Source organism: Haliotis rufescens, unplaced genomic scaffold (genome assembly GCF_023055435.1).
Source record: "Haliotis rufescens isolate VD_foot unplaced genomic scaffold, xgHalRufe1.0.p SCAF_14, whole genome shotgun sequence".
In the NCBI taxonomy this organism is placed as follows: Eukaryota; Metazoa; Mollusca; class Gastropoda; order Lepetellida; family Haliotidae; genus Haliotis; species Haliotis rufescens.
This window is the reverse complement of record NW_025963824.1, coordinates 14,467,023-14,493,424: the sequence shown is the minus strand read 5'-3', so window position 1 is coordinate 14,493,424 and position 26,402 is coordinate 14,467,023. Positions and strand designations below refer to the sequence as shown.

The following is a 26,402-nucleotide window of genomic DNA, read 5'->3' as shown; positions in this document are numbered from 1 at the left end:
GAGAAGTGTCTCATCAAGTCACTGAAGATGAACCAGAAAACATCGAGACTGTCACTGAATACAGACAAGAAGAAGTACCCCCACAAGTCACCGAAGATGAACCAGAAATCTTGGAGGCTGTCACTGAATACAAACAAGGAGAAGTACCACATACAGTGACAGAAGATGACACTGAAACCATCGAGGCTGTCAGTGAAGACAAACAGGATGAAAAGAAACCAGAAGAGAGCTCTGAATTTGCTCCAGGTGGATGGTTTGACAATGTTGAAGATGGTCAAGAAATTGGTGCTGAAATTCTGACAGTTGATGGCCAAGTGCCCCAACCAGTCATTGAAGATGAAACTGAAACCATCGAGGCTGTCAGTGAAGACAAACAAGGAGAAGTACCCAAACCAGTCACAGAAGATGAATCTGAAACCACCAAGGCTGTCACTGAATATGAACAAGGAGAAGTGTCTCATCAAGTCACTGAAGATGAACCAGAAAACATCGAGACTGTCACTGAATACAGACAAGAAGAAGTACCCCCACAAGTCACAGAAGATGAACCAGAAATCTTGGAGGCTGTCACTGAATACGAACAAGGAGAAGTGTCTCATCAAGTCACTGAAGATGAACCAGAAAACATCGAGACTGTCACTGAATACAGACAAGAAGAAGTACCCCCACAAGTCACAGAAGATGAACCAGAAATCTTGGAGGCTGTCACTGAATACAAACAAGGAGAAGTACCACATACAGTGACAGAAGATGACACTGAAACCATCGAGGCTGTCAGTGAAGACAAACATGATGAAAAGAAACCAGAAGAGAGCTCTGAATTTGCTCCAGGTGGATGGTTTGACAATGTTGAAGATGGTCAAGAAATTGGTGCTGAAATTCTGACAGTTGATGGCCAAGTGCCCCAACCAGTCATTGAAGATGAAACTGAAACCATTGATGTTCATAGTGAAGACAAACAAGATGAAAAGAAACCAGCAGAAAGCTCTGAATTTGCTCCAGGTGGATGGTTTGACAATGTTGAAGATGGTCAAGAAATTGGTGCTGAAATTCTGACAGTTGATGGCCAAGTGCCCCAACCAGTCATTGAAGATGACACTGAAACCATCGAGGCTGTCAGTGAAGACAAACAAGATGACAAGAAACCGGAAGAGAGCTCTGAATTTGCTCCAGGTGGATGGTTTGACAATGTTGAAGATGGTCAAGAAATTGGTGCTGAAATTCTGACATTTGATGGCCAAGTGCCCCAACCAGTCACTGAAGATGACACTGAAACTATCGAGGCTGTCAGTGAAGACAAACAGGATGACAAGAAACCGGAAGAGAGCTCTGAATTTGCTCCAGGTGGATGGTTTGACAATGTTGAAGATGGTCAAGAAATTGGTGCTGAAATTCTGACAGTTGATGGCCAAGTGCCCCAACCAGTCATTGAAGATGAAACTGAAACCATTGAGGCTGTCAGTGAAGACAAACAAGATGAAAAGAAACCAGAAGAGAGCTCTGAATTTGCTCCAGGCGGCTGGTTTGACAATGTTGAAGATGGTCAAGAAATTGGTGCTGAAATTCTGACAGTTGATGGCCAAGTGCCCCAACCAGTCATTGAAGATGAAACTGAAACCATTGAGGCTGTCAGTGAAGACAAGCAAGATGAAAAGAAACCAGAAGAGAGCTCTCAATTTGCACCAGGTGGATGGTTTGACAATGTTGAAGATGGTCAAGAAATTGGTGCTGAAATTCTGACAGTTGATGGACAAGTGCCCCAAGTAGTCATTGAAGATGAAACTGAAACCATTGAGGCTGTAAGTGAAGACAAACAAGATGACAAGAAACCGGAAGAGAGCTCTGAATTTGCTCCAGGTGGATGGTTTGACAATGTTGAAGATGGTCAAGAAATTGGTGCTGAAATTCTGACATTTGATGGCCAAGTGCCCCAACCAGTCACTGAAGATGACACTGAAAACATTGAGACTGTCACTGAATACAGACAAGAAGAAGTACCCCCACAAGTCACAGAAGATGAACTAGAAATCTTGGAGGCCGTCACTGAATACAAACAAGGAGAAGTACCACACACAGTGACAGAAGATGACACTGAAACCATCGAGGCTGTCAGTGAAGACAAACATGATGAAAAGAAACCAGAAGAGAGCTCTGAATTTGCTCCAGGTGGATGGTTTGACAATGTTGAAGATGGTCAAGAAATTGGTGCTGAAATTCTGACAGTTGATGGCCAAGTGCCCCAACCAGTCATTGAAGATGAAATTGAAACCATCGAGGCTGTCAGTGAAGACAAACAAGGAGAAGTACCCAAACCAGTCACAGAAGATGAATCTGAAACCACCAAGGCTGTCACTGAATATGAACAAGGAGAAGTGTCTCATCAAGTCACTGAAGATGAACCAGAAAACATCGAGACTGTCACTGAATACAGACAAGAAGAAGTACCCCCACAAGTCACAGAAGATGAACCAGAAATCTTGGAGGCTGTCACTGAATATGAACAAGGAGAAGTGTCTCATCAAGTCACTGAAGATGAACCAGAAAACATCGAGACTGTCACTGAATACAGACAAGAAGAAGTACCCCCACAAGTCACAGAAGATGAACCAGAAATCTTGGAGGCTGTCACTGAATACAAACAAGGAGAAGTACCACATACAGTGACAGAAGATGACACTGAAACCATCGAGGCTGTCAGTGAAGACAAACATGATGAAAAGAAACCAGAAGAGAGCTCTGAATTTGCTCCAGGTGGATGGTTTGACAATGTTGAAGATGGTCAAGAAATTGGTGCTGAAATTCTGACAGTTGATGGCCAAGTGCCCCAACCAGTCATTGAAGATGAAACTGAAACCATTGATGTTCATAGTGAAGACAAACAAGATGAAAAGAAACCAGCAGAAAGCTCTGAATTTGCTCCAGGTGGATGGTTTGACAATGTTGAAGATGGTCAAGAAATTGGTGCTGAAATTCTGACAGTTGATGGCCAAGTGCCCCAACCAGTCATTGAAGATGACACTGAAACCATCGAGGCTGTCAGTGAAGACAAACAAGATGACAAGAAACCGGAAGAGAGCTCTGAATTTGCTCCAGGTGGATGGTTTGACAATGTTGAAGATGGTCAAGAAATTGGTGCTGAAATTCTGACATTTGATGGCCAAGTGCCCCAACCAGTCACTGAAGATGACACTGAAACTATCGAGGCTGTCAGTGAAGACAAACAGGATGACAAGAAACCGGAAGAGAGCTCTGAATTTGCTCCAGGTGGATGGTTTGACAATGTTGAAGATGGTCAAGAAATTGGTGCTGAAATTCTGACAGTTGATGGCCAAGTGCCCCAACCAGTCATTGAAGATGAAACTGAAACCATTGAGGCTGTCAGTGAAGACAAACAAGATGAAAAGAAACCAGAAGAGAGCTCTGAATTTGCTCCAGGCGGCTGGTTTGACAATGTTGAAGATGGTCAAGAAATTGGTGCTGAAATTCTGACAGTTGATGGCCAAGTGCCCCAACCAGTCATTGAAGATGAAACTGAAACCATTGAGGCTGTCAGTGAAGACAAGCAAGATGAAAAGAAACCAGAAGAGAGCTCTCAATTTGCACCAGGTGGATGGTTTGACAATGTTGAAGATGGTCAAGAAATTGGTGCTGAAATTCTGACAGTTGATGGACAAGTGCCCCAAGTAGTCATTGAAGATGAAACTGAAACCATTGAGGCTGTAAGTGAAGACAAACAAGATGAAAAGAAACCAGAAGAGAGCTCTGAATTTGCTCCAGGTGGATGGTTTGACAATGTTGAAGATGGTCAAGAAATTGGTGCTGAAATTCTGACAGTTGATGGCCAAGTGCCCCAACCAGTCATTGAAGATGAAACTGAAACCCTTGAGGCTGTCAGTGAAGACAAACAAGATGAAAAGAAACCAGAAGAGAGCTCTGAATTTGCTCCAGGTGGATGGTTTGACAATGTTGAAGATGGTCAAGAAATTGGTGCTGAAATTCTGACAGTTGATGGCCAAGTGCCCCAACCAGTCATTGAAGATGAAATTGAAACCATTGAGGCTGTCAGTGAAGGCAAAGAAGGAGAATTACCCCAACAAATCACTGACGATAAAGCCGAAATTCCTGAGGTTGTCTTTGAAGAAGAACAGAGAGAAGTGCCCCAAACAGTCACTGAAGATGAACATGAAACTTCAGAAGCTGTCATTGAAGACAAACACAGAGAAGTTCCCCAACCAGTCACTGAAGATGAACCCGAAAGCATTGAGGCTGCCAGCGAAGACAAACAAGATGAAGATAAACCTAAGGAAGAAAGTGACCAGAAGACGTTAGGAAAAGTTGAATATGAAAGTTGGTTTGCTGGCATTGTCCCAGTGGCATCAGAAGAAAAGGACAAAGCTGTATCGGAGGTTACAGTTGATCAGCAGGTTACAATAGATGAAGCTGTAGAAGTGATGTCACAGGAATCTGTATCAGTCAACCAAGCCTCCAGCTGGTTTGATGAAACTATTGACATGGAATCAAGTCAGGAAAAATCAGAAGCAGAAGGTATACAAGAAGTGATAACTTTTAAAGATTTCACTGGCGAGAAGAACCTTGAACCAGTCTTGGAGGGTGAAGCAGATGATGCTGAAACTAGAAAGTCTCACACATCAAAAGAGGAAGCTCAGGCTGAGAGGGTTCCTGAATACGAATTGTGCAAATCTCCACAACAATCATCCGAAATGGATACAACTTTGTATGATATTGCTGGAGATGCAACTTTGGATTTGTTTACATTCCACAGTGACTCTTCCAAAGCAGAAACTGATGTTCTCACATCTTCTGTTGAATCAAGGGAAGAAGACACAGCCTCAACATATCTTGAGGAATCGGCATCAAAGATGGAAACAAGGTCTGAAGCAACTGACGAGGATGTGGATATTTTCGCTGATGAAATGTCACCACTCTCAGCATTAGAACAGTTTTCTGTAGATGGTGTTGATAACCTCTTAGCTCAGCCAGAGTTACTGTCATCCGAAATAGCATGTCAGGGTGGTTCAGGAGAAGAAACTGCATCACACATCCAATTTGATGAGAAAACCACTGAATGGGCCATTTCCTCACCTGGACAACTCTACAGGTCTATGGTCCTTGAAACAATGGGCAATTCTGAGTCTGAGATGGAGGAGACAGTAAGCGATCCAGATCACAGCGAGGATGGAGATGAAGCCTTGCAACATTCTACACAGATTGATCGTGAAAGATTCCTTCAAGCAATTGAAAGCATTAATGCAAAGTCCCTTGAGCCACTCTCAGTTGCTGTGGAGAATAATGAGACCAATGTACACCCACCAATATCTGCTATTCCAGAAGAACACATGACTGAAAAAGAGTCTGAAGTAGACGACATTGAAACCACAGTGAAGGAAGTAAATGACAATTTATTTGGTGCTGACTATGACTCTTTTGAAGAGAGTGATGACCAACAGGGAACACTGGAGGCTGTGCCACATCACGATGATGATAATGACAGTTTAATAGAAACCGAAATGGAGGAGTTTGAAACTGAGAGCCCGCCCTGTGAGCTAGATGAGGAGATGATGATGAAGACTTCTGATATGCCAGCACAAGTGGTCACAGAAACTGAACATGATGAACAATTCAATAAGGACAGTCCTACATTTTTGGATATTGATGGAATGAAGGTTCAGCTCGATGGTATCTTGGATGATGAAACTGTCTTGCCATCAGATGAACTGTCTACTCAGGATATGATAGATGAAGCTGAAGAGGCAACAGCTGACCAACCTGTAAGATTTCTTGCGTACAGATCATTTAGTGAAGATGTCAGTGATGAGTTAGCTGTACAGGAAGATGTGACTTTGATTTCACATAGGGTTGTCGCAGACAATCTTGAAGCTGCTGCCTATGATGAGTTAAGTCTCCCTGGCGGACAAATCATTCCAGCTGAGTTTGTGGAGGAACTCCATTCAGTTGATGACTTCAGGAAGGAAAGTGATATTCATATTGTTGAGGATATATCTAACAAAGACGAGCAGTGTCAAAATGCTCTTGTGGAAACACCGACAACTGCTTCAGTAGAAAGCAATGTGGAAGATGAATTCGCTGATGCACAACCTGAGATCACTGGAACTTCTGATGGCCACATTGATGATGACAGTACTGATGCTTCAAACCAGCTTCGTCTTGACTCTGAAACTTCCGATGCTGACACCTCTTCATTAAAAAGACAAGATTCTGAGTCTTCACACTATGTTACTGTAGATGAAGACTTTCCTGATTCTGATTTGACAGAGAACGAGTCTGCTGCTGATACTGAACAGGATTCAGATGCAGAAGAGTCTGATGAGTCTGAGGAATCTGAAGCAGTGTCTGGAGAGGAAGGAGAAGATGAAGATGAGGCCACTGAGGAAGCAGCCAGTGAGGAAGAAGATGATGAAAGTGATGAAGAAACATCAGATGTGGAGGGATCCGATGCAGTGGACTCAGAACTGGCAGATTCTGAAGTAACAGAATCCGAAATAGAAGAGTCTGACATTGCAGCTTCTGATGCAACCTCAGCTATTTCAGGAGCTGAGTCTGATGGGGAAGAAAGTGATGAATCTGAAGAGGAAGATGATGAGGAAGACACAGAAGATGATGACGAACCAGAAGATGAACCTACTGATGTAACGCAAAGTGATGGGCTTAATGAGACGGGTGTCCAAACTCGAAAACAAGTTTTGGAAATCTCAGAAACAGCAACATCTCAAGCCGTTGCTCATGGAAACATGTCAGAGCCTGAGGGTGATGACCTGAGTAGTGTAACCGAGGCACAGTTTCTGACAGAACTCCAACGACAGAGATCATTAGATGATACAGCCAAGGTTTCTGATGCTGGTGACGTGAATCCTGACAACGCCCCTGCTTCATCACACGTTTCACAAGCTGACCCTGTTGAAACACCTGAAGAAGTTCCAATTGAAGGCCCTGCAGTAGAAGAGTCTGCGGAAGATGCGAGTGTCGATATGTGTCAAGGTTGGTTTCAGTTGTTGGTTACACAGTTAAGAATAATGTCAAAAGCGAGCTATTGATAAAACAAAAGATTAATTTGTGGTATTCATCTGGGAAAATATTACGCCCTAATGATATATTTCCACCCAACATATCCCTTTATTTATTTATTTGTTTTAGTTTACATTGAAATATCCATATAAAACTACAGACACAGAAATTGAAATTTAATTGTTTTGTAATTATTGAATGGTAAAAGTAGTTTTACTATACTTTCAATTGCTACCCCTGCTTGTTAAAATGACATGACTTGTGATCCTGTGGAAGACCATACAATTGTCTTGTACCAACCATTCAGCAGGTATTGTTAATAATTATCATGAAGAGATCAATATCGTCTGTGGATATTTCCAAAACATACATGGAAAGCAGGGTTAGATGTAGAGCTGGTAGTTAAATTTTTCTGGTTAATGTGGTACAATAAACAAGTAGATGAAATATGATTATGGATTTGAAATTGTATTTTGAAAGTATGAATATGAAAGATATATACACCTGTGCAAAAGTTAAGCACCACCGATATTTTTATGAATGTGACTGTAAGCCTTTCATATTGTAAGTATTAATATCACTGGAGAAAATATGTAGCATGTGATGTTCATTTGCACCCACACCTATATAAAAAGTTACTTGACCAGTATTTCACATTTTTTTTACCTTTTAACAAAATGTTACATTTTGGATTATTATTCACCCAATTTATGTTTTTGGTTCTATTTGCTGTCAGTCATGGAAAACATGTTGCTGAGCCTTCTGACAAACACACTCTGTGTCAATGATCAACTTGATCAGATGACAGTTACAACACACCTACTCGTCAAATAAGTAAAAATGCAAAATACTGTCAAGCTAACTTTTTACTGAGGTGTTGGTTCAAGTGAACATCACTTAAAGAGGACCCGTGAAGATCAGGGGTAGAATAGGTCTCCAGCAACCCATGCTTGCCGAAAAAGTCGACTATCCTTGTCGTAAGAGGCGACTAACAGGATCGGGTGGTCAGGCTCGCTTACTTGGTTGATGCATGTCATCATATCCTAATTGCGTGGATCGATGCTCATGAAATCAATCACTGGATTGTCTGGTCCAGACTTGATTATTTACAGACAGCTATCATATAGCTTGAATATTGCTGAGTGCGGCGTTAAACAACAAAGAAACAAACACTTAAAGGGCAAGTCATTTTTATTTGTGAATATAAATTTTGCTAAATGCAAGAGAAAACTTCATGATGTTCGTAAGAAGTATTTAAATGTGCAGGTGAAAGTGATGAAATCACGCGCTCTAGAATCGTGGCCAAAAGCTAACTGCGCAGCAGTGACAACTGTTTTCATTGGCTGATAAGTTGCCGCATTTATCTATCTTGTGATTCTTAGCTGTTATATTTATACTGTTTCTGCTATTTCTGTTAATCCCACAAAAATAAGAACATTGGATACATAATTGAGTGTGTGAAACGACCTTTCATCGTGACATTGTAGATAATTCAAATAATAATTAATAATGAGTAACAAGAGTGTTATTACTAACATCCTGTTTGGGTAATAACACACCAGCTGCCCTCTCCCCTATCAAACACAATGAAAGCCTGTCAGGGATTCATCCCATGAGTAAACAACTGAAGAGTTGTTACTGAGGTGTCATAAGTTGTTGATACGGGAGTCAAATGGATGAGCAGACAGAAAAAAGACAATGTATTACAGACTGGGCGTCAGTCAGATCACCACGATTATTGAAATTGCGTAGTGTTTCAAACTTCAGGAACCCATTCTAACCTCCAATAAAGGGAATCCAATTACTTGCTCATTTTTTTGTTAGGGGGGACGATTTCGTATGTCGTTTTATATTGTCTGTTTACACTATTCCCATTTTTCAGATTTCATTTTGGTCAAGTATTTGTGATTGAGGATGCCCTAAAGTAGTAACATCTGCAAAGTTGTTTTGTTGACTTTACTTGCCCTTTAAGTGATATTTCATACATACAATGTGGCAGAATTACAGTCAGTGTAAAGACAACACATAAATTATGGAAGATGCTTAACTTTTTCATAGATTACATAAGTCAGAGGCCCATGAAGATCCGGGGTAGAATAGGTCTTCAGCAACCCATGCTTGCCGTAAAACGTGACTATGCTTGTCGTAAATCGTGACTAACGGGATCGGGTGGTCAGGCTCGCTGACCTGGTTGATGCATGTCTTCGATCCTACATTGCGAGGATCGATGGTCATGATATCAATCACTGGATTGTCTGGTCCAGACTCGATTATTTACAGATCGCCGTCATATAGCTGGAATATTGCTGAGTGCGGCTTTAAACAACAAACCAACCAACCAACCACATACCAGCAAAATCAAAATATTTGTAGTTTAAATTCACATTCTGTTTTCTTCACAGGAGAGTCACAGAGATTAGACGACACAGAGGAGGAGGAGGGAGACGCGGAAGCTTTATTAAATCAGGATAGACAGAGGGAAAGAGAGAGAGAAGAAAGAAAGAAAAGGCGATCACGCGAGAGAGAAGATGCAGGGCCTGAAGAGGAACTAGCGCGTCACAGGGAGAAAAGAACACAGCTTGAGTCAGAGATGTATGACTTGCTGTCAGAAATCCTCACGTTGGTGTCTGATACATCAGAGAAGAAAGCAGTTGAGGATTCCTCTACTGATCAGTCACGACTGGAAAGTGAAGTGTCTGAGGGAGAAATGTGTGATGAGAAGAATGTATCTGTTGTATCAGACACTGCAGCATCATCAGGTGAATTTCAAGAGGAGGAAGCAGCAGGTCAGGATAACATGGATGAGCATCATCAGAAGTTGGATGAAAAACAAGATAAGACTGAGCTAACATCATCCGATGTTTGTGAAACAACAAATGCTGAAACGGCTGCAGGTGCAGGAGACATGGACGTTCAGACAGAAGAACTGGGGGAATCAACAGCTGGTGATACGAGTGTCAGTGACCAGGAACTTGGAGAGAATATGAACGATACGCCCCAGGAACTATCACAGTCTACAGAGACAGTGGAAAACACAAATATGAAAACCTCAGTAGAATATCAGCAGGATGCAGATATTGTTGAAGCTGCAGAAGATACAGCTGCTTTAGAAAAGAGACTTGAATCAGGATCACAGTCCGACTCAGACACTGAGTATGAGGATTATGCTGGAGATACTCCTACAAAAGTTGCTGCATCAGAGACAAAGTTAGCTATGGAAACATCAATTGATGCAACCCATCAGCAAGTATCGGATTCCGACACTGAGTATGAAGAATATGCATCAGAAGAGATGCTTGTTGATGACATAACAGCTGATGTAGAACAACCAGTGGTTGAGGAAGAACAGTCATGTGATGGCTATAAGGACGAACCAGGAAGTGCTTCGACAGTCCTTGATGACATGGAAGCAGCCACTAAGATGAAGACTGAAGAGCACATTGTGTGTGAAAGCGATTTTCCTGAACTACAATCTGGTATTGAACCGTCTGCTTCCTTGACATCAGATGATTCTGAATTATCTGCAGCTGAGGGTGCTATTACTGATCCAGAAAAACAGCAATTTGTACGAACTGTTTCAAAAGAGCTTGATGAGGAGCTGAGACAAGCAACCGATGAGGAATGTTCTTCCACTAGATCAACCGAGAGCCTAGATTCGCTGAAGAAAGAGTCATTCATTCGGAAAATACATCATGACATGGATGCGGAACTATCCCAGGCTCCTGGTGTTACGGAGTCTCAGTCAGTTGATGGACTTACGAAGCTGAAGGATGTCCTAGATGAAGTGGATGCAGAGCAGAGAAAGGAATTCATTGAATCCATTGTGAATGAAATGAATGTTGACATCACTGATGACGCAGGGAAAACCACAGAAGAACTTAAAGATACAGAATTATTTACAACACAGGATTCATCTGACCTACCCCATACTGAGCAAGAGCTATGTATAGCTGAGGGACACCCTTCTGAAATGGCAGTCACGGATACTGATTCTATACCTACTTTGGAAATGCAGGAATCACCATCAGAACTAACACAAACTGATGAAATAAATGTCAGTGAAGATGCAAAAGAAACAGCCACTCCAAAAGAAGAGTCGGCAATCATAGGGACTGAGGAAGAACTTAAACGCACTCACAGCCAGGAAAGAGAGATCTGTGGTGTTTCAACCGTCAGAAATCTTAGCTCACTTTCAGAAGATGTCAGCAGTGTTGAAGGTGATGTACCAGTTGCACTCGAGTCATCAGAAGTAGCAGATCCTTCCTTGGCACTGCTGTACCATCTGGAGACCTTCTACTTCATAGGTGACAAGGAGAAAGAAGAGAGACAGAAGTCAGAGATTTGTGTCAATCTGCCGGAACGAAGTCCAAGTGAAGAAAGATCTGGTGAAAAACAGTTAACCAGGCATATGTCGGTGACATCATATGAGGTTAAAGATACTGACATAAAGGAATGTGAGGGAAGTGGAGACACGAACATACCTTTTGAAAGACAGGTGTCTGAAACCTCCTTTGTCATAGTGTCACCAAGCGAGGTGGAATCTCCCAAAGAACAAGCACCTGAGACTAATGTTAGACAGTTTGGTAGACAGATTTCTGAGGTCTCGTTCCAAATGTCATCCCCAAGAGCTAGTGCTGAAAGAGACACTGCAGCAGAATCGAAGAAACTGCTTGAGCGACAAGTCTCAGAAATATCTGTTGACATTGGCACAGACAGCAAACAGTTTGAACGACAGATCTCTGAACTTTCATTTGATCTGGATGAAGAAGGTAAACCAAGACAGGTCGAGAGACAGATTTCGGAAGTCTCCTTTGCAGTCCATCCCTTTGAAACAACAGCTTCCGATGAAGATGAAGAAGGCAATCAAAAGAAAAGATTCACTAGTGCCTCATCATATATGATGGAGAACTACTTGAAGGACCAATCAGAGAGCGCCACAGTCCAGCAGACATCAACTGCAGAACATGGGTTCTTTCCTGATGCATTTGTTGTTGAAGTGCCATCAGCTGATGAGAGCAGCCTTAGCTATACACATTCAGACCTGGATGACAGCGTGTTCGGAATGGACACAGAATCGGAAGCATCTAAGAGCCGACTTGATATAAGTCAGTTGACAGAGAGTGAACATGAAGACAATACAGGATTCCAGTTTACTCCAGGAATGTATGGCTATAAGGAACCTCCCAAAACCTACAAAAGTGAACTTGTCAAAGAAGTCAATATTGGACAGACAGTTATAGCACAAGCTGATGAGATACCCAATCCTACATCCCCAACATTGAAATCAGAAAGCTTGTCAGATTCACAAAAGGATGACTTAGACGTTTCAACAGAAACAGTTGCAGATGAAGATGATGATGAAGATGAATTCATTGATGCTGACAGTGCACAAGATGATGTTTTACTTGATGAGCAGATAGCTGATGAAACAAGAGAAATATCAATAGCAGAAGCGGGTGAAGGCCTTACAAGCATCACATCTGAGGATACAACTATGATGTATGAGGAGAAACCATACCAGTCAGCAGAAATCGCAGAGACTCTTGAAACTGGTGATGTGATGCTCCAAAGTGAAACCATTTCGGATGAAACAAATGACGAGGAAGTAGTGGCCACAGTTGAACCTAAAGATGGTCCTTCCGCATGTGAAGACATTGCAACAAGTGAGTCTATTTCTGCTGAATGTCAAGGTGCAACTGCAATTGTTGTATCAGAGGAAAGTGACAATGAATCAATGGTCATCTATGAATCAGAAGAAGAGATTACTGGTATTGGGGAAATCAATTCATCGTCAGACATTGAAGAAGCTGTGAAATATGCAGAAACGTTTGATGTCCAACCAGATAGAGGTCTTGTTGAAGAACTTGGAGAAACAACTGAGGGTGATGCTTGTTTACAAGATGTCCCTTATGGTCAGACAGATGACCAGCTGCCTAAGCGAGTTGAAGATGATAAAACTCTGCGACAGTCTCCAATCAGAAGTATCCATGAAGATGACGATGAATCTGATAAAGACTTTGAAGAAGCCGCTTATGTCAAGGAAACAGATTCTGACTGGCTTCAGATGAGAACCTCAGACTTCCTGGTCACAGTGACTGACATTGAAAGACAAGAGAAGATTAATTTGTCAATATCTACATCAGATTTGTCTACCTCTACAGATGCTGATGCTCATCTCAGAGAAGTTGCTGATGATGCAGAAGAACTCGAAACAGGAGCCAAGTTCAGCAGTGGCGATTCAGAAGACGATTTGCTTGCAGAAGATGTATGTGAGGATGTTATTAATGTCAACGCAAGTGAAGAAATTGTGAAATCTGATCAGGATATGTCTGAAGATAAAGAAGTAACAGAGAAAAGTGAAGATGTTAAGGAAGGGGTATCATCAGATGCAACCAAATCCGAACAGGATCAGATGGAAGAGATGATACTTGCACAGGGACAAATGATTGGAGATAGTGACAAAGAAATATGTGATGTTGATACTCAAAAGAACACGCCCTATAGATACATGTATGAAAAAGAATTTGAAGAATTACGAAGATTTGAATCATTTGATGACTTGGAACCAGTTACTAAAAGCAATGTTGAGAGTGTTCAGTCACAGTTACCAACTGATGACCAAAAACCCATTCAAGAAGAGGATTTGACTGAAATGCGAGACACTGTTGAATCTACAAAGCCCAAAATGTGTGAGCTTTCAGAATCTGAAAATGACATGGATGAAAGCTATGAAAGTCTAATTGAGACATCAGGTGAATCTCTAGGAGAAAGTCAGCACAAACAACTTCAGCAGTTGACAGCACAAGAACAGCAAATCAATACAGAGTCAATAAAAAAGCTATCACAAGAGGCACCTGATGAGGTGGAAGATTCTGTTGAAGACGCAGAAAGCCCCGAAAGTCTACTTGAGACATCAGGAGAATCTTACTCAGAAGAGAGTCAGCACCGACAACTTGAACAAGATGTTAAACCAGAAATTGTGTTGGAAACATCTACTGACACATCCATTTCTGAGACTGGTGTGTTTGAAGAATCTGTATCCATGACTGAACCGGAACATAGACAGCTTGTACAATCAGACACTGAAGGTATGGTCAGTGAGAGTTCACTGTCAGAACATTCACAAGTTGTCAAGTCTGAAAATAAACTCTTTAATGTTCCAACACTAGAAAACCTAGTGCAGATGACAATGTCATCATCAGGGGAATATAATGACCTGATAAGAGACCTTACCCTGTCAGAAACAGATACATTTGACCAACATGGTAACAATGTTACCATACCAAAGGAACCTATTTTTGAAGGCCTGGACAATCTTACAGAGGACAAGGAAATTACATTTGGTAATCAGATCGAGGAAGACATTGAGACGAAAGCAGCTGAAGATCTTGTGCAAGCTGTCATTGCCAGTGCAGTTGTGAGTTTGCAGGAAGAAAACAGGGAGACAGATGTTTCTTATGGGCATGTTGAAACTGAAATTGATAGAAGAGAAGAGTTTGCAGATGAATTGTATCCAGGAAAGCGCCCCTCAGTCGAGAGGTCTGCCCCTAAGACAACAGTTGATGTATCAGACGAGGGTGGAATTCAAGACATCATAGATACAGTTGTAGATGACAACACTGCAAAGTCAGATGATGTCCACGTTGTACAAGAAGAAGCTGCAGAAGAAGATGTACACTGGAGTCGCAGAGACAGTTCTGTATCTGAAGGGCCAAGTTTTGACCAGTTGAAAGACATCCTGGCCAAGGTTGTTCCAGCTGCACCAGAATACTATGACCAAGAACCAGCAGCCACTCATGTTAGTGGGGAGGAGAGCCAAGGAATCGAGGAGCAACAACTACACATGGATGATCGGAAAACTGATCATGTGCCTCGGTCCGATAACCAAACACCAAATGCTGCTGAAGTTGCTGAATCTGTTGATGCAGATGACACCCAACTACCCAGTGAAGACAAAGTTGAATCCATACCTCATACATCTGAAAGTAAAGAGAATATTGAAACAGGATTAGAGACAAATGAACAGACATTACGGTATATGTATGACAAAGAATTCAAAGAACTTCTTCAGTTTGAAGGCAGTGAGGAAACATCCGCCCAGCCAATAGCATCAGTCGACCATTACAGTGACAGTGAACATGAAGTCGCAACTACAGAAACAGAACCATCAGTTCAACCCGAGACACAGGATGACCTATGTGAAAAAGAAAAGGAATCTGAAACCGTTGAACAAACTGAGGCTTCAGATATGTATATGCCAAATAATGATGATGAGCAACTGCAAGAACGGGCTATTGATCACATGGAAGAAGTAATTTCAACTCCTGACATTTATGAAGATACAGAGCAAGAGGAAAAGGATGTGCCCTATAAGGAATCCAAAGACCAACTTCAAAATACATCTGTGCCATTAATCACAGCGACTGATGTAAGAGAACAGCTTACCACGATGTCCGAAGATGACATTGATGTGGAGGATGCTAATGAGGAAGAGTCTGAGAGATGTTGCATCAGTCAATCAGAAGAGGATGTCCAACCTGCAGGTGAAAATGCTGAAGGCAGTGCTGACAATGAATCTGAAAGCCCAGCATTGAAGGAGTTCGAAGAATCAACTCAGAATTATGAAACCTCAGATTCTGAGATTGCAACAGAACCCGAAAGAACAGAGCACAGTACCCTGGATGAAGACAGTTCAATGTCAGCAGAAGTTAATGATTGGACTATTGATGAAACAGAGAAGCTTGCAGAGGAAATAGTTCAAAATGCTGTTCAGAGTGCATTGTCTAATTTGTGGACTGAAAAAGATTCATCATTTGTTGAACAAAGTTACCAGTTACCAGGAGATGACCATGAGATTGAAGATGACACTGCGAGTCGAGAGGTGCTTGAGGAGAATGAATATCCTGTTGAAGCAGTCACTACATATGCCAAGCAAGAGGTTTCTGAAAAGGGGGCTATTGAAATTGAACAGGTTCAGACATTGATGGCTCCATATGCTTCAGATGAATCACAAGCTTGTGTAACAGAAGATATTGATGACATGGAGAAAGTAGCTGAAGAAATTGTCCAAAGCGCACTTGAGAGTGCAAAGGCAGCTCTGACCCATCCTGACCAATTCACACAAGTCGATAAAGCAAGAACAGAGGATGTGATTTTGCAAGAACACGTTCATCACGATCAACTTGAAGGACACACTGGTCATATGCTGTTACCATCAGCTGCAAAATCAGAAGAAATCAAGGAAGGCCATGAGACAACAGAAGTTGTGACAGAGGGCGAGGAATGGTTTGACGGCAAATACTCTGCTGAAACATCTATGGTTGACCAGCACCAACAGTCAGTGGTTGTGGCTACTGATGAAGTGATTCAAGCTTCAGTTGAAAGGATGGACAGTGAATGTGAGAGATATGAAGGAATGGAGACTGTGACAGATGAGCTCAGTGGAAGTAGGAGCGAATACTGTACTGGGCATGAAGAAAGTCTGACAGAAGAAGCACTTGAAACAGAAACTAAAGTGACCGGTGGTGAAATTTCTAGAAAAGAAGAACAATTGAGCAGTGCAGACCCTGAGGTTTTTGAGGATGAACAAACATCCTCAGACCACAGACCACAACTTTCAAGGCAGGAATCCCTGTTAATGAGAAGGATCCGAAGTATTGTATCAGATTCAGATGAGGAGGAGTATGATGAGCCTGAACCATCAACTGATCGTGCAGAGGAATTTATGCCATCTGAAGATTTGACTGCCAGTGCCTACAGACCTCAACAAGGCCAGTATGCACCATATGGTTTGGATGAGGATTATGAAGAAAGTAATCTTGAGTATGAAGAAGCCTCTGGACAGGATGGTTATGTTAGAGATGAAAGAGAAAGAGAAGATATTTTCTGTGAAGAAACTGAAGATAGAGAAACAGATTCTCGTCAAGGATTCTCTGATACATCAGGAAGTGTGACTTCAGAATCGACTACTTTAGTACCAGATGAAAGTGAAAGCCTTCAGATAGCTGAGCAGTTAGATGTTATTCAGGAAAGAGTTTTAGATCCAGAGGACCATATTGCTGATGATGATGACATTGACAAAGATGAGGAGCAAGGCCAGGAAGATGATGTTACTCTCACAACTGATGACTCATCTGATCAGGTAACATTCACAGAAGCAGAAGAATCAGGTGAACTGTTTGAGACTGAAGGGAAGTCTAACATAGGCTCAGACATTCCACTGATGACACAAGATGAAACAGCATCTGTTCAAGCCAATGAAAAAATGCAAGACGATCAAGTTGAAGCTTTAGCTGATGTTGATATTCCAGAACCAATATGCAGTGATCAATCAAACCAAGACAATCAGTTTGACCTGACCCGAGGAACAGACGATGGTGCACCAGAGGTGGATGAAGAAAGATCTGTAAGGGAAGGTTCAATAGACCATATGGAAAGATTCCTCTATGCCGTTGAAGAGTGGGAAACTGAACTTGTACAACCACCAGAAAATACTGTACCTTCAGTTGATGTAGATGAATCTGCTTCCAAACAAGTGATAAACATGACAGATGAACTTGTTAAAATGACGGATGATGTAACTGGGGAGAGCTGTGGTAGACATCACTTTGTCCTAAACCCAGAGGCAGATGAATTTATCCCTCAGTCAGATGAATGGAAACTACAACTGTTAAAGGACACAATGTCAGGTTCTGTGGTTAGAGAATCAAGACTGGAAACCGACTACAGAAGTCAGCCAATCGAATCCGCTGATGATGAGTTAACGTTAGACCAGTTAACAGAGAAGATTGCGTCTTTCTGTTTTGATGAACAAGCTGAATATGACGAATCTTCAAGTCGGCTTGTGCAGCCATTGCCGGTTGCAGGAGAAGAAGATACATTGACATCACTTGACAAAGAAGAGATTCTTGAAGAGACAGTACTTGCTGATGAAAAGAAAATTCTTGAAGGAGAGACAGTGTTGGAGACAGAACAGAGAACACTTGATAAGGAAGAGACATCATTTGATAAGGAGAATGTACTTGAAGAAGAGACACCTCTTGAAATGGGAGTGACTGTGCTTGATGAAGAAGAGGCAATTCTTGGCAAAGAAGAGATGGCACTTAAAGAGATCATACTTGGAGGAGAGACAGCACTTGATATAAAAGATTCAGTACTTGACAAAAAAGAGATGACAATTGATGAAATGACCTTACTTGGAGGAGAGGCAGTACTTGATGAAGAGACAGCACTTGAAGAAGAGACAGATATTGATAAAGAAGAGACAGTGCTTGAGAAAGAAGAGAAAGCACTGGATTTAGAAGAGACAGTACAGGACAAAGAAGACACAGTTCTTGCTGAAGAAGAGACAGCACCTGAGGAACAAGCAAAAGAACTTCAAGAAGAAGAGACAGTGCTTGGTAAAGAAGAGACTGTTATTGCTAAACAAGAGACAACACTTGAAACAAAAGAGACAACACTTGAGGAAGAAGGCGCAGTACTTGCTAATGAAGACACAGTTCTTGATGAAGAAGAGACAGCCCCTGAGGAACAAGAGAAAGAACTTCAGGAAGAAGAGACAGGACTTGCTAAAGAAGAGACTGTTATTGCTAAACAAGAGCCAACACTTGAAACAACAGAGACAACACTTGAAACAAAAGAGACAACACTTGAGGAAGAAGACACAGTACTTGCTAATGAAGACACAGTTCTTTATGAAGAAGAGACAGCACCTGAGGAACAAAAGTTAGAACTTCCTGAAGAAGAGATAGAACTTGAAGAAGATACAGTACTTGCTAAAGAAGAGGCAGCACTTGAAGAAGAGACAATGCTTGACGAAGAAGAGTCTGCACATGATGATAAAGAAACAGCACTTGAGGAAGAAGAGAGAGCACTTGATAAAGAAGAGATAGTACATGATGAAGAGGCGGCTTTTGAGGAAGAAGAGACAGTACTAGAGGAAGAAGAGACACCACTTGATAAAGAAGAGGCAGCTTTTGAGGAAGAAGAGACAGCCTTTGAGGAAGAAGAGACAGCACTTGATAAAGAAGAAACAGCACTTGATAAAGAAGAGACAGCTCTTGATAAGGAAGAGACCGTACATGATGAAGAGGCAGCTTTTGAGGAAGAAGAGACAGTACTTGCTGAAGAAGAAACTGTTATTGCTAAAGAAGAGACAACACTTGAAACAAAAGGAACAACTCTTGAGGAACAAGAGACAATACTGGATGAAGAAGACGCAGTTCTTGATAAAGAAGAGACCATACTTGTGGGAGAGACAGCACTTAAAGGAAAGATAATACTTGACAAAGAACAGACAATACCTGAGACAGTTCTTGATGAGGAAGAGACAGCACTTGAAGATGGATCTGTACTTGAAGGAGAGACAGAACTTGATGAAAAAGAGACATTGTGTGATGAAGAAAAGACAGACCATTATAGCGAAGACACGGTTCTTGAAGAATATGAGACGGCACTTGATAGAGAGACATTACATGGAGTGGAAACAGTACTTGATAAAGAAGAGAGAACACTTGAGAAAGAAAAGACAGCTCTTGTTGAAAAAACAATTCTTGACAAGGAAGAGATAAAACTTGATAAGGAAGAGACTGACCCTGATGAAGAAGAGACCCTACTTGACAAGGGTGATATAGCACTTGATGAAGATCAGACTGCACTTGACAAAGTGACTGTTCTTGAAGGGGAGACAGTACTTGAAAGAGAGACGATACTTGACAAAGAAGAGATAGCATTTGATGAAAAAGAAACAACACTTGACAGAGAGGAGACAACCAAAGATGAACCAATTGAACAAGTGGCGACAGCTGAAGAAATGACACTTGATAAAGAAGAGACACCAATAGAGGCAGCACCTTTTCAAGAAGAAACATCCACCATGGAAGCACTTGATGGAGAACAGATACTCAGAGAGCCACTGCTTGATGAGGAAGTAACACCCAGACATGAGGCAGTTGACAAAGATGAGATGTTGACAGTGGAAACACTTGATAAAGAACAGACACCAGTGGAGGTTGTTCTTGATGAAGAAGGAACACCCATACAGACAGCACTTGAAAATGATGACAAGCCCACAGAAGAAGCAAATTCTCAAGACGTGTATCCCGAAAAGTTATTATCTGGTGCGGGAGAATCATCTAGAGTGGTATCACTTGTTGATGAAGAAGAAATGGAAAAGAAGGAATCACTTGACACAGAAGAGACATCCAGAGAAATTCCCCTTAATGGGGAGGAAACACTCCAAGAGGAGGCATTTGAGGAAGAAGAGATACCCAGAGTGGAATCATTTGATGACAAAGAAAAACCCAGAGAGGTATTACTTGATGAAGCAGAATCACCAAGATGGGAAGCACTTCATGAAGAACAGTCACCCAGGGAGGCATCACAAGATGAGGGAGAAACATCAAGAGAGGAAGCTATTGACAACAGAGAGAGCCCATCAACAGAGGACAAAACAAATACAGATGAGGAACACGCATCAATAGACGAAGCAGAGTTTGCACTTGGTTCAGATGAGCCAGCTAGAGATATCAAGCCTGATACAAATGAGGACAAATCAGATTTGGCTGATGCTGAAACTACAGATATTGGTTCCGACATTGGTCAGTCAGAAAGACAGTTAGAGACACAACCTAAAATTGCTAAACAAGAGCCTGAATTATTAGAACACTTTGAAGAATTTGCAGAAAGCTACATTGCAATGTCATCAAGCATATGCACAGATGATGGATCAAAAGCAGAAGAGGAATCATCAGAACTGGAATCACGTGATCCACAAGCCGAAGAAAGTGGGGAGGCCAGTGAACAGGAAACATGTGAAGTTGTTGACAACAAACTGTTGATTACAAATGATGCTGAACCGATCATTTCCGATAATGTTGTGGAAACCGATGATACTTCAACTCTAACTGATACTCTTGAGAAAAGTGAAACAGATGCAACTCAGACTGAGGGTGCTTCGACAGATAAGGAAGTCTCTGAGACAGAATTTACAGAAGCAGATGACGACAGACGTGATGACAATAGTCTCATAGATTCTATGGAGCCAGTGGATATCAAAGAAATAATGACGGATTTGGAAATCCTTAGACCATCAGATTCTGATTTAGAGAAACTTGTAAAAGAAGTAATGCGAGAGGATGATATTAACATTTGCCCTGACTATCTTCCTGTGGAAGGGATGGTAGCTAAATCAATGTATGAGTCTTCTTTAACCTCACAAGAAATCAGCCCGGACAGGGAGAGTGATTCTTCTAATGCTCTCTCATTTGATATTGACGCAACTACTCTTGTTCCTTCATCAGCAGAAGAAGACAAGTTCCTGATGTCAAGCAAGGAAGACACATCTACGTCACTCTATCTATCAACTCAGGAAACATTGGACGTTGAAAATGCAAAAGTCGATGCCTCTGCCATGGTATTTGAAAAGGTGCAAGAAGCCAAGGTCAAGCGAATGGAATCTCAAGAAATTTATGAATTTGATGAAGTATCTACTGTGGCTGTTTGTGGCGATGGACAGGCTGCATTAGAGTCATTGAAAGATGAAACCAAGTCCTTGTCTGAAGTTTCTTATGAGGATGACAATGAGATGGGCAGTGAACAGACTGGAGAAATCCGGCATGAAACACAATGTACTGAGGAAGTGCAGTCAAATCTGACTGATGCTGATAAAGTGATGGATGATCTGTCAGTTGGAAGTGATACTAGTCCATCTGCCCCAAACAGCCTCCAAGGGTTTTCAGAAACACCATCATCAGAAGGACTGCCAGAAGACCTAAAAGCCACATTGGAGTTATTGGAAACCCCGCCAGAGATCACTGTTCTACCCGATGCATACTCAGACCAAAGTGCCAAATCCCTGAACGAAGCATCTGTGGAAGTTGGGCAACATCATGACGTCGTTGGGGATATGATTGAGAGGGATGATGAGGAAGAACACTTTTACAGACCTGAAGAGGTTGAACTGAAGATGGATAGTCTTGGAATCCTAACACCACCTGAATCTGCGCATACTGAATCCGGCTCTGATTCACTTGATGCTGAGTATGAAATGGTACAAGTCGATGACACAGATGATGATGTAAAAGCTGATAATCATTTTGATGCAGAAGATGACTGGGTTATCGCGGATGCTGAAAAGAAGAAGCTGGAAAAACTTGAGCCTAAACTTGAGGAGAGCATTGATATCGTTCCTGCAGAGGCTGAAGCCAAACATCAAGAAGCTCCTGGTGATGTTACTGATGAGAGCAGGAGACCCAGAATCCCATCACTTTACCAACGAACAATGTCAGCTGTACTGTCTGGGGCTGCTGAAGAAACGGATTGGCAGCTGGATATGGCATCTTTTGTCGCTGATGAAGATGATGATCTCTTTGCTGAAGGTGGTGCCGATGAAAGTACTGAGTCCGGTTCAAAGGAAAAAAGACCTCGTATTCCTTCACTTTACAACAGACAAATGTCTGCAGCTTTGTCAGGTGTAGCTGAAATTCCTGAATGGCAATCTGAAATTGTTTGTGAAATGATCAGAGGCCAAGACAATGCACCTGATGACGATGTAACGCTTGTTGATGATGACAAGACCATTAAAACTGATGATGAATCAGCTTCTTCTGCTGCAATTTCGGTGAGAAATCCTTTTGGTGCTCTTGCCAGTGATACTACGGACACAACTTCAGAAAGTGATTCAATTGCAGGAAAAATCTACACGTACAAAGCACTCCAAGACAGAGCAGAACGTGAAAGGGATGTGTTGCAGAGACAATCAGAACCTACAGTGGACAGTGAAACGTTGTCCAAAGGGGATGGTGAAGAGAAAAACCAAGAAACGAAGAAGAAACAGAAGAAGAAAGTTAAGAAATCATCACCAGTACAGTATGATGAGTCGGAACAAACATGGACAACCAAACCAGACATAAATGAACAAGAAGCTACAGAAACTCAGCAACCACAGGAAACATCTGACTCAACTAAAGAAGCCAAGAAAAAGAAAAAGAAGAACAAGAAAAAGACTGTGGAAGAGATCCCACAAGAGACTCCTCAAAAGAAAACAGATGAGAAACCTGCCATTATAATCCCATCACTTCTCTCAGCTCCTGATGTAGAAACAGCAGATGAACAGGGAAAGAAGAAGAAGAAAAAGAAGAAGAAGAGATCTTCTTCAACTCACTCATCGCGATCAGAGCCTGTTGTTGAGGATATTAGGGATATTACAGAAGATCCATTCCTTGTCTCTGGGGACTGGAGTCAGATGGCTGTCATGACAGAGATGTCCACACAGGCTACACCTGTTTCCAGTCCTTCCTGGGCAATGGCAAGTGTTCTGGACACATCAATACAGGATGCAGTACTCATAGGCAATGGAAGACAGTCTCGAACAAGACCAGACAGTCTTATTCAACAACCCTTGGTTCAGCCAAGTGCTGCTGTAAATGTGCCAATCATTGAAGTGCATCCAGTTGAAGAGACGTCACCAAAGCCCAAAAAGACCAAGCGTAGATCTAAATCTGCAGCTTCTCCGTCCCAAGAACCAACAACAGGTTCAGCACGAGATGCTACATCCCCAGCCAAATCTCTCCTTTCACCAACTAGTGCAAGTGAGACAGACACAACCAGCAATAGCCAGCAGAAGAAAAAGAAAAGAAGGAACAGATCGAGATCTACATCGACTCAACCCAGGTCCCTTTCGGCCCAGCCACGTGAACGTTCTGTTACACCATCGTTGTTCACTGATGATGAATCTGATGATGAAAATGGGGCTCGTGGGAGATCAGCAACGAGGAAAGCTCTGAAGAAAGCCTCCAGCATGCCTCCCAGTCTTGCGAATATCAGTGGATCAAGAAGGAGAAGAAGCAGAAGGAAGAACATTGTGGTTGTGCATCAGCCAAAGAACTTCTAAGCCTGGTGACTTGTAATAAGATCAAATTGATGACTGTAATAATATTTTGAAACACTGTGGGAATTGTGATTTTTATAATGGTGATTTATGCTGAATTTGATGTGAATTTTCACTACATTATCTGACTTCAAATGAAAACTGTGACTCACACTGACAGTTTCCAGATTGATGTCATTGGAGACTGTCAAACCAGATTGACTTATTGCCATTTTGCTAAAAAAAACAGTATTTATGACATCATTCACTATTGTTTCTTATCGTACTGAAAAGAAGTATATTTTGCATCCAATGCTGCTTCGACTTTTGGGAAACTTGGTATCCTAGTCACGAACATTTCATCTACAGGTGCACCTTGTGTCTGTGTAAATTATCAGTTGGATAAGGAACGAAGCACGGTGACGTAGGAATGCTGACTCAAAGTGATTGTTTGGACGTCAAGTTAGGTTGGGACTTAATGTTTCAGAAGTATTGCTCAAATCTCTTTGGCATCATATAGTACCGTTATTGTCACTGAATTCTACACTTTGAAGGCACACGAACAGCTGCTGTTTGTGAATGACCATTTTAACTTTGTGTCTGCTTGTTACCTTAGGCAGTGGTCAGTCTCTGACCATTGGACATGATATGCCCGTAGAGGTGTACTGCCTGCTGTTTGGTTTCAAGATAACCTAAGCAGCCTGTGATGTGTCTGTGTCATTGTATTTAGATGGGTTATGTTTCAACATACTCAGCATTGTGCCTTTAAAGAATAGATCTTTAGTTGTGTAACCATACGTGTTTAGAGACAGGATATAGAGGATGTAGATGTACCTGTATGTTTGTCAACAAGAGGTTATTCATGTTATCCGTAACTTGACGTCCAAATAACAGTATTCAACTTGCATTTATGATGTTAATATTTCAGGATTTGACATGTGAAAGACAAAGGACAGGGAATTGATTTGATCACAATGAAAAAACCCGATGATGACTGACTTGAAGGCATTTAAATGACTTTGGTGGAAAAAATTGCTGACTTGCAAATCGACTGATATAATGTCATTCGTTGGTTGATGGACATAATATCACAAACCTGTGACTGTCACTTGATTCATTGCTTTGCTTTTGTGAAGACTTTATCACACCAATGTAACCGACATATTCACTTGTTGAGGGTTCAGATTCACATATCAAATGGCTTGTCAAATCTTCTTCATATTTGTATGCACAGGAAATGTCAATAGTGTCTATTGTAAACTAAGAAAGTATAGTTGTGTATATGGCTGTACATTTTGAAGGAGATATTTGTATGCTGTGGGAAATATTTCAGAGTATGCTTTTTATATTTTTTATACTTGTTATTTATGTTGATATTGTGGTGCGTTGACATTTCCTGCGAAATACACATTTGTTGAAGACAGTCATTTTGTAATGTAGGTTCTTAATGGCATAAATGCATACGTAATTAAAATGTAAATATGTCAACATGTCTGTACCTAGACTTGGTACCATTCCTTTTTGAGAAATTAATTAAATGCATTTATGTTATTCAGAACTGAAGTTCACGGTTGTAAAATGTCAACTTCTGATTGACTCACTGATATGGAACTCTCGAAATCGACATGTGTTTTACCTGTGATTGACATGTGTATTACCTGGTTACCATGGTGATGGGTATGTTCCCACCAAGGAAGCAAACACTTTCTTATTCAAAGCATAAAAATTGTCACTCTCCATAAAACTTGTGTGGAAATTACCGACTGAAACTCTCGTCTGTGATGGCAATCCTTAAGTATGTCAAGCATTTAGTCGGTTTATGATTTAGTTGGTATAGAGCCAAAGACATTGAGTATTCAATTGATATAGATGTCGGACAGGAATATCTACCATCACCCCTCTGTAATGTCAGTGGACCCTTCTGAGACATTGAAGGGTTTAACCATTTCGTTATTTAGGGGTGATAGAGTATTACTACAAAGTGTGTGATTCCATATTAATTTCCAGTTGTGTTATATTACAGTGAATATGTTCGACTATACATTGTGATATTTCTGCAAGAATGTATAGTGAATAAAAATGTAAACATTTTACTACATTGTTTATTTTGTATTTTCGAATGATGAAAAGAATGGATTTTTGCCTCCAGTTGCCAACATCCTCTCTAAGCCCTGGTTGAATGTCACATTGGCCGCTGGTGTCCGCTTTGTGGCAGCGTTGTGACACTAAGCTGTATTCCAGCTACATGATGACGACCTGATAAAAAAAATCGATTCTTGATCAGACAATCAAGTGACTGATATTATGAGCAACGTCCAACACTGTGAGGGTACGATGAGTGAGTGAGTGAGTTCAGTTTAACGCCGCTTTTAACAGTATTACAGTTATATCTCGGGGTGTCAGCTTAATGTGGGATGAAAGCCCGAAGTGATGCGGGTCTCAGACGTTTACCACTTCGGTGAAACCCTCGAGCACGGGTATGGTGCTGACA

The 26,402-nt window shown here is 41.5% G+C and overlaps 1 protein-coding gene across 7 annotated transcripts in view; it reads left to right on the top strand.

The window, feature by feature from the left end:
• The window catches only part of LOC124124414 (titin-like), a 158,951-nt gene extending 132,947 nt beyond the window's left edge, over window positions 1-26,004 (top strand). For 5 of the 7 annotated variants that reach the window (XM_048395768.1, XM_048395769.1, XM_048395766.1 and 2 more), the window contains 2 exons: window positions 207-7,017; window positions 9,447-26,004. In XM_048395768.1, the coding sequence (XP_048251725.1) occupies window positions 207-7,017; window positions 9,447-23,935 (21,300 nt within the window). In that variant the 3' untranslated portion in view covers window positions 23,936-26,004. The remainder of the gene's footprint in view (window positions 1-206; window positions 7,018-9,446) is intronic. The other 2 variants (XM_048395765.1, XM_048395764.1) reach the window with 2 other exon arrangements.
• Window positions 26,005-26,402: the final 398 nt, after the last annotated feature.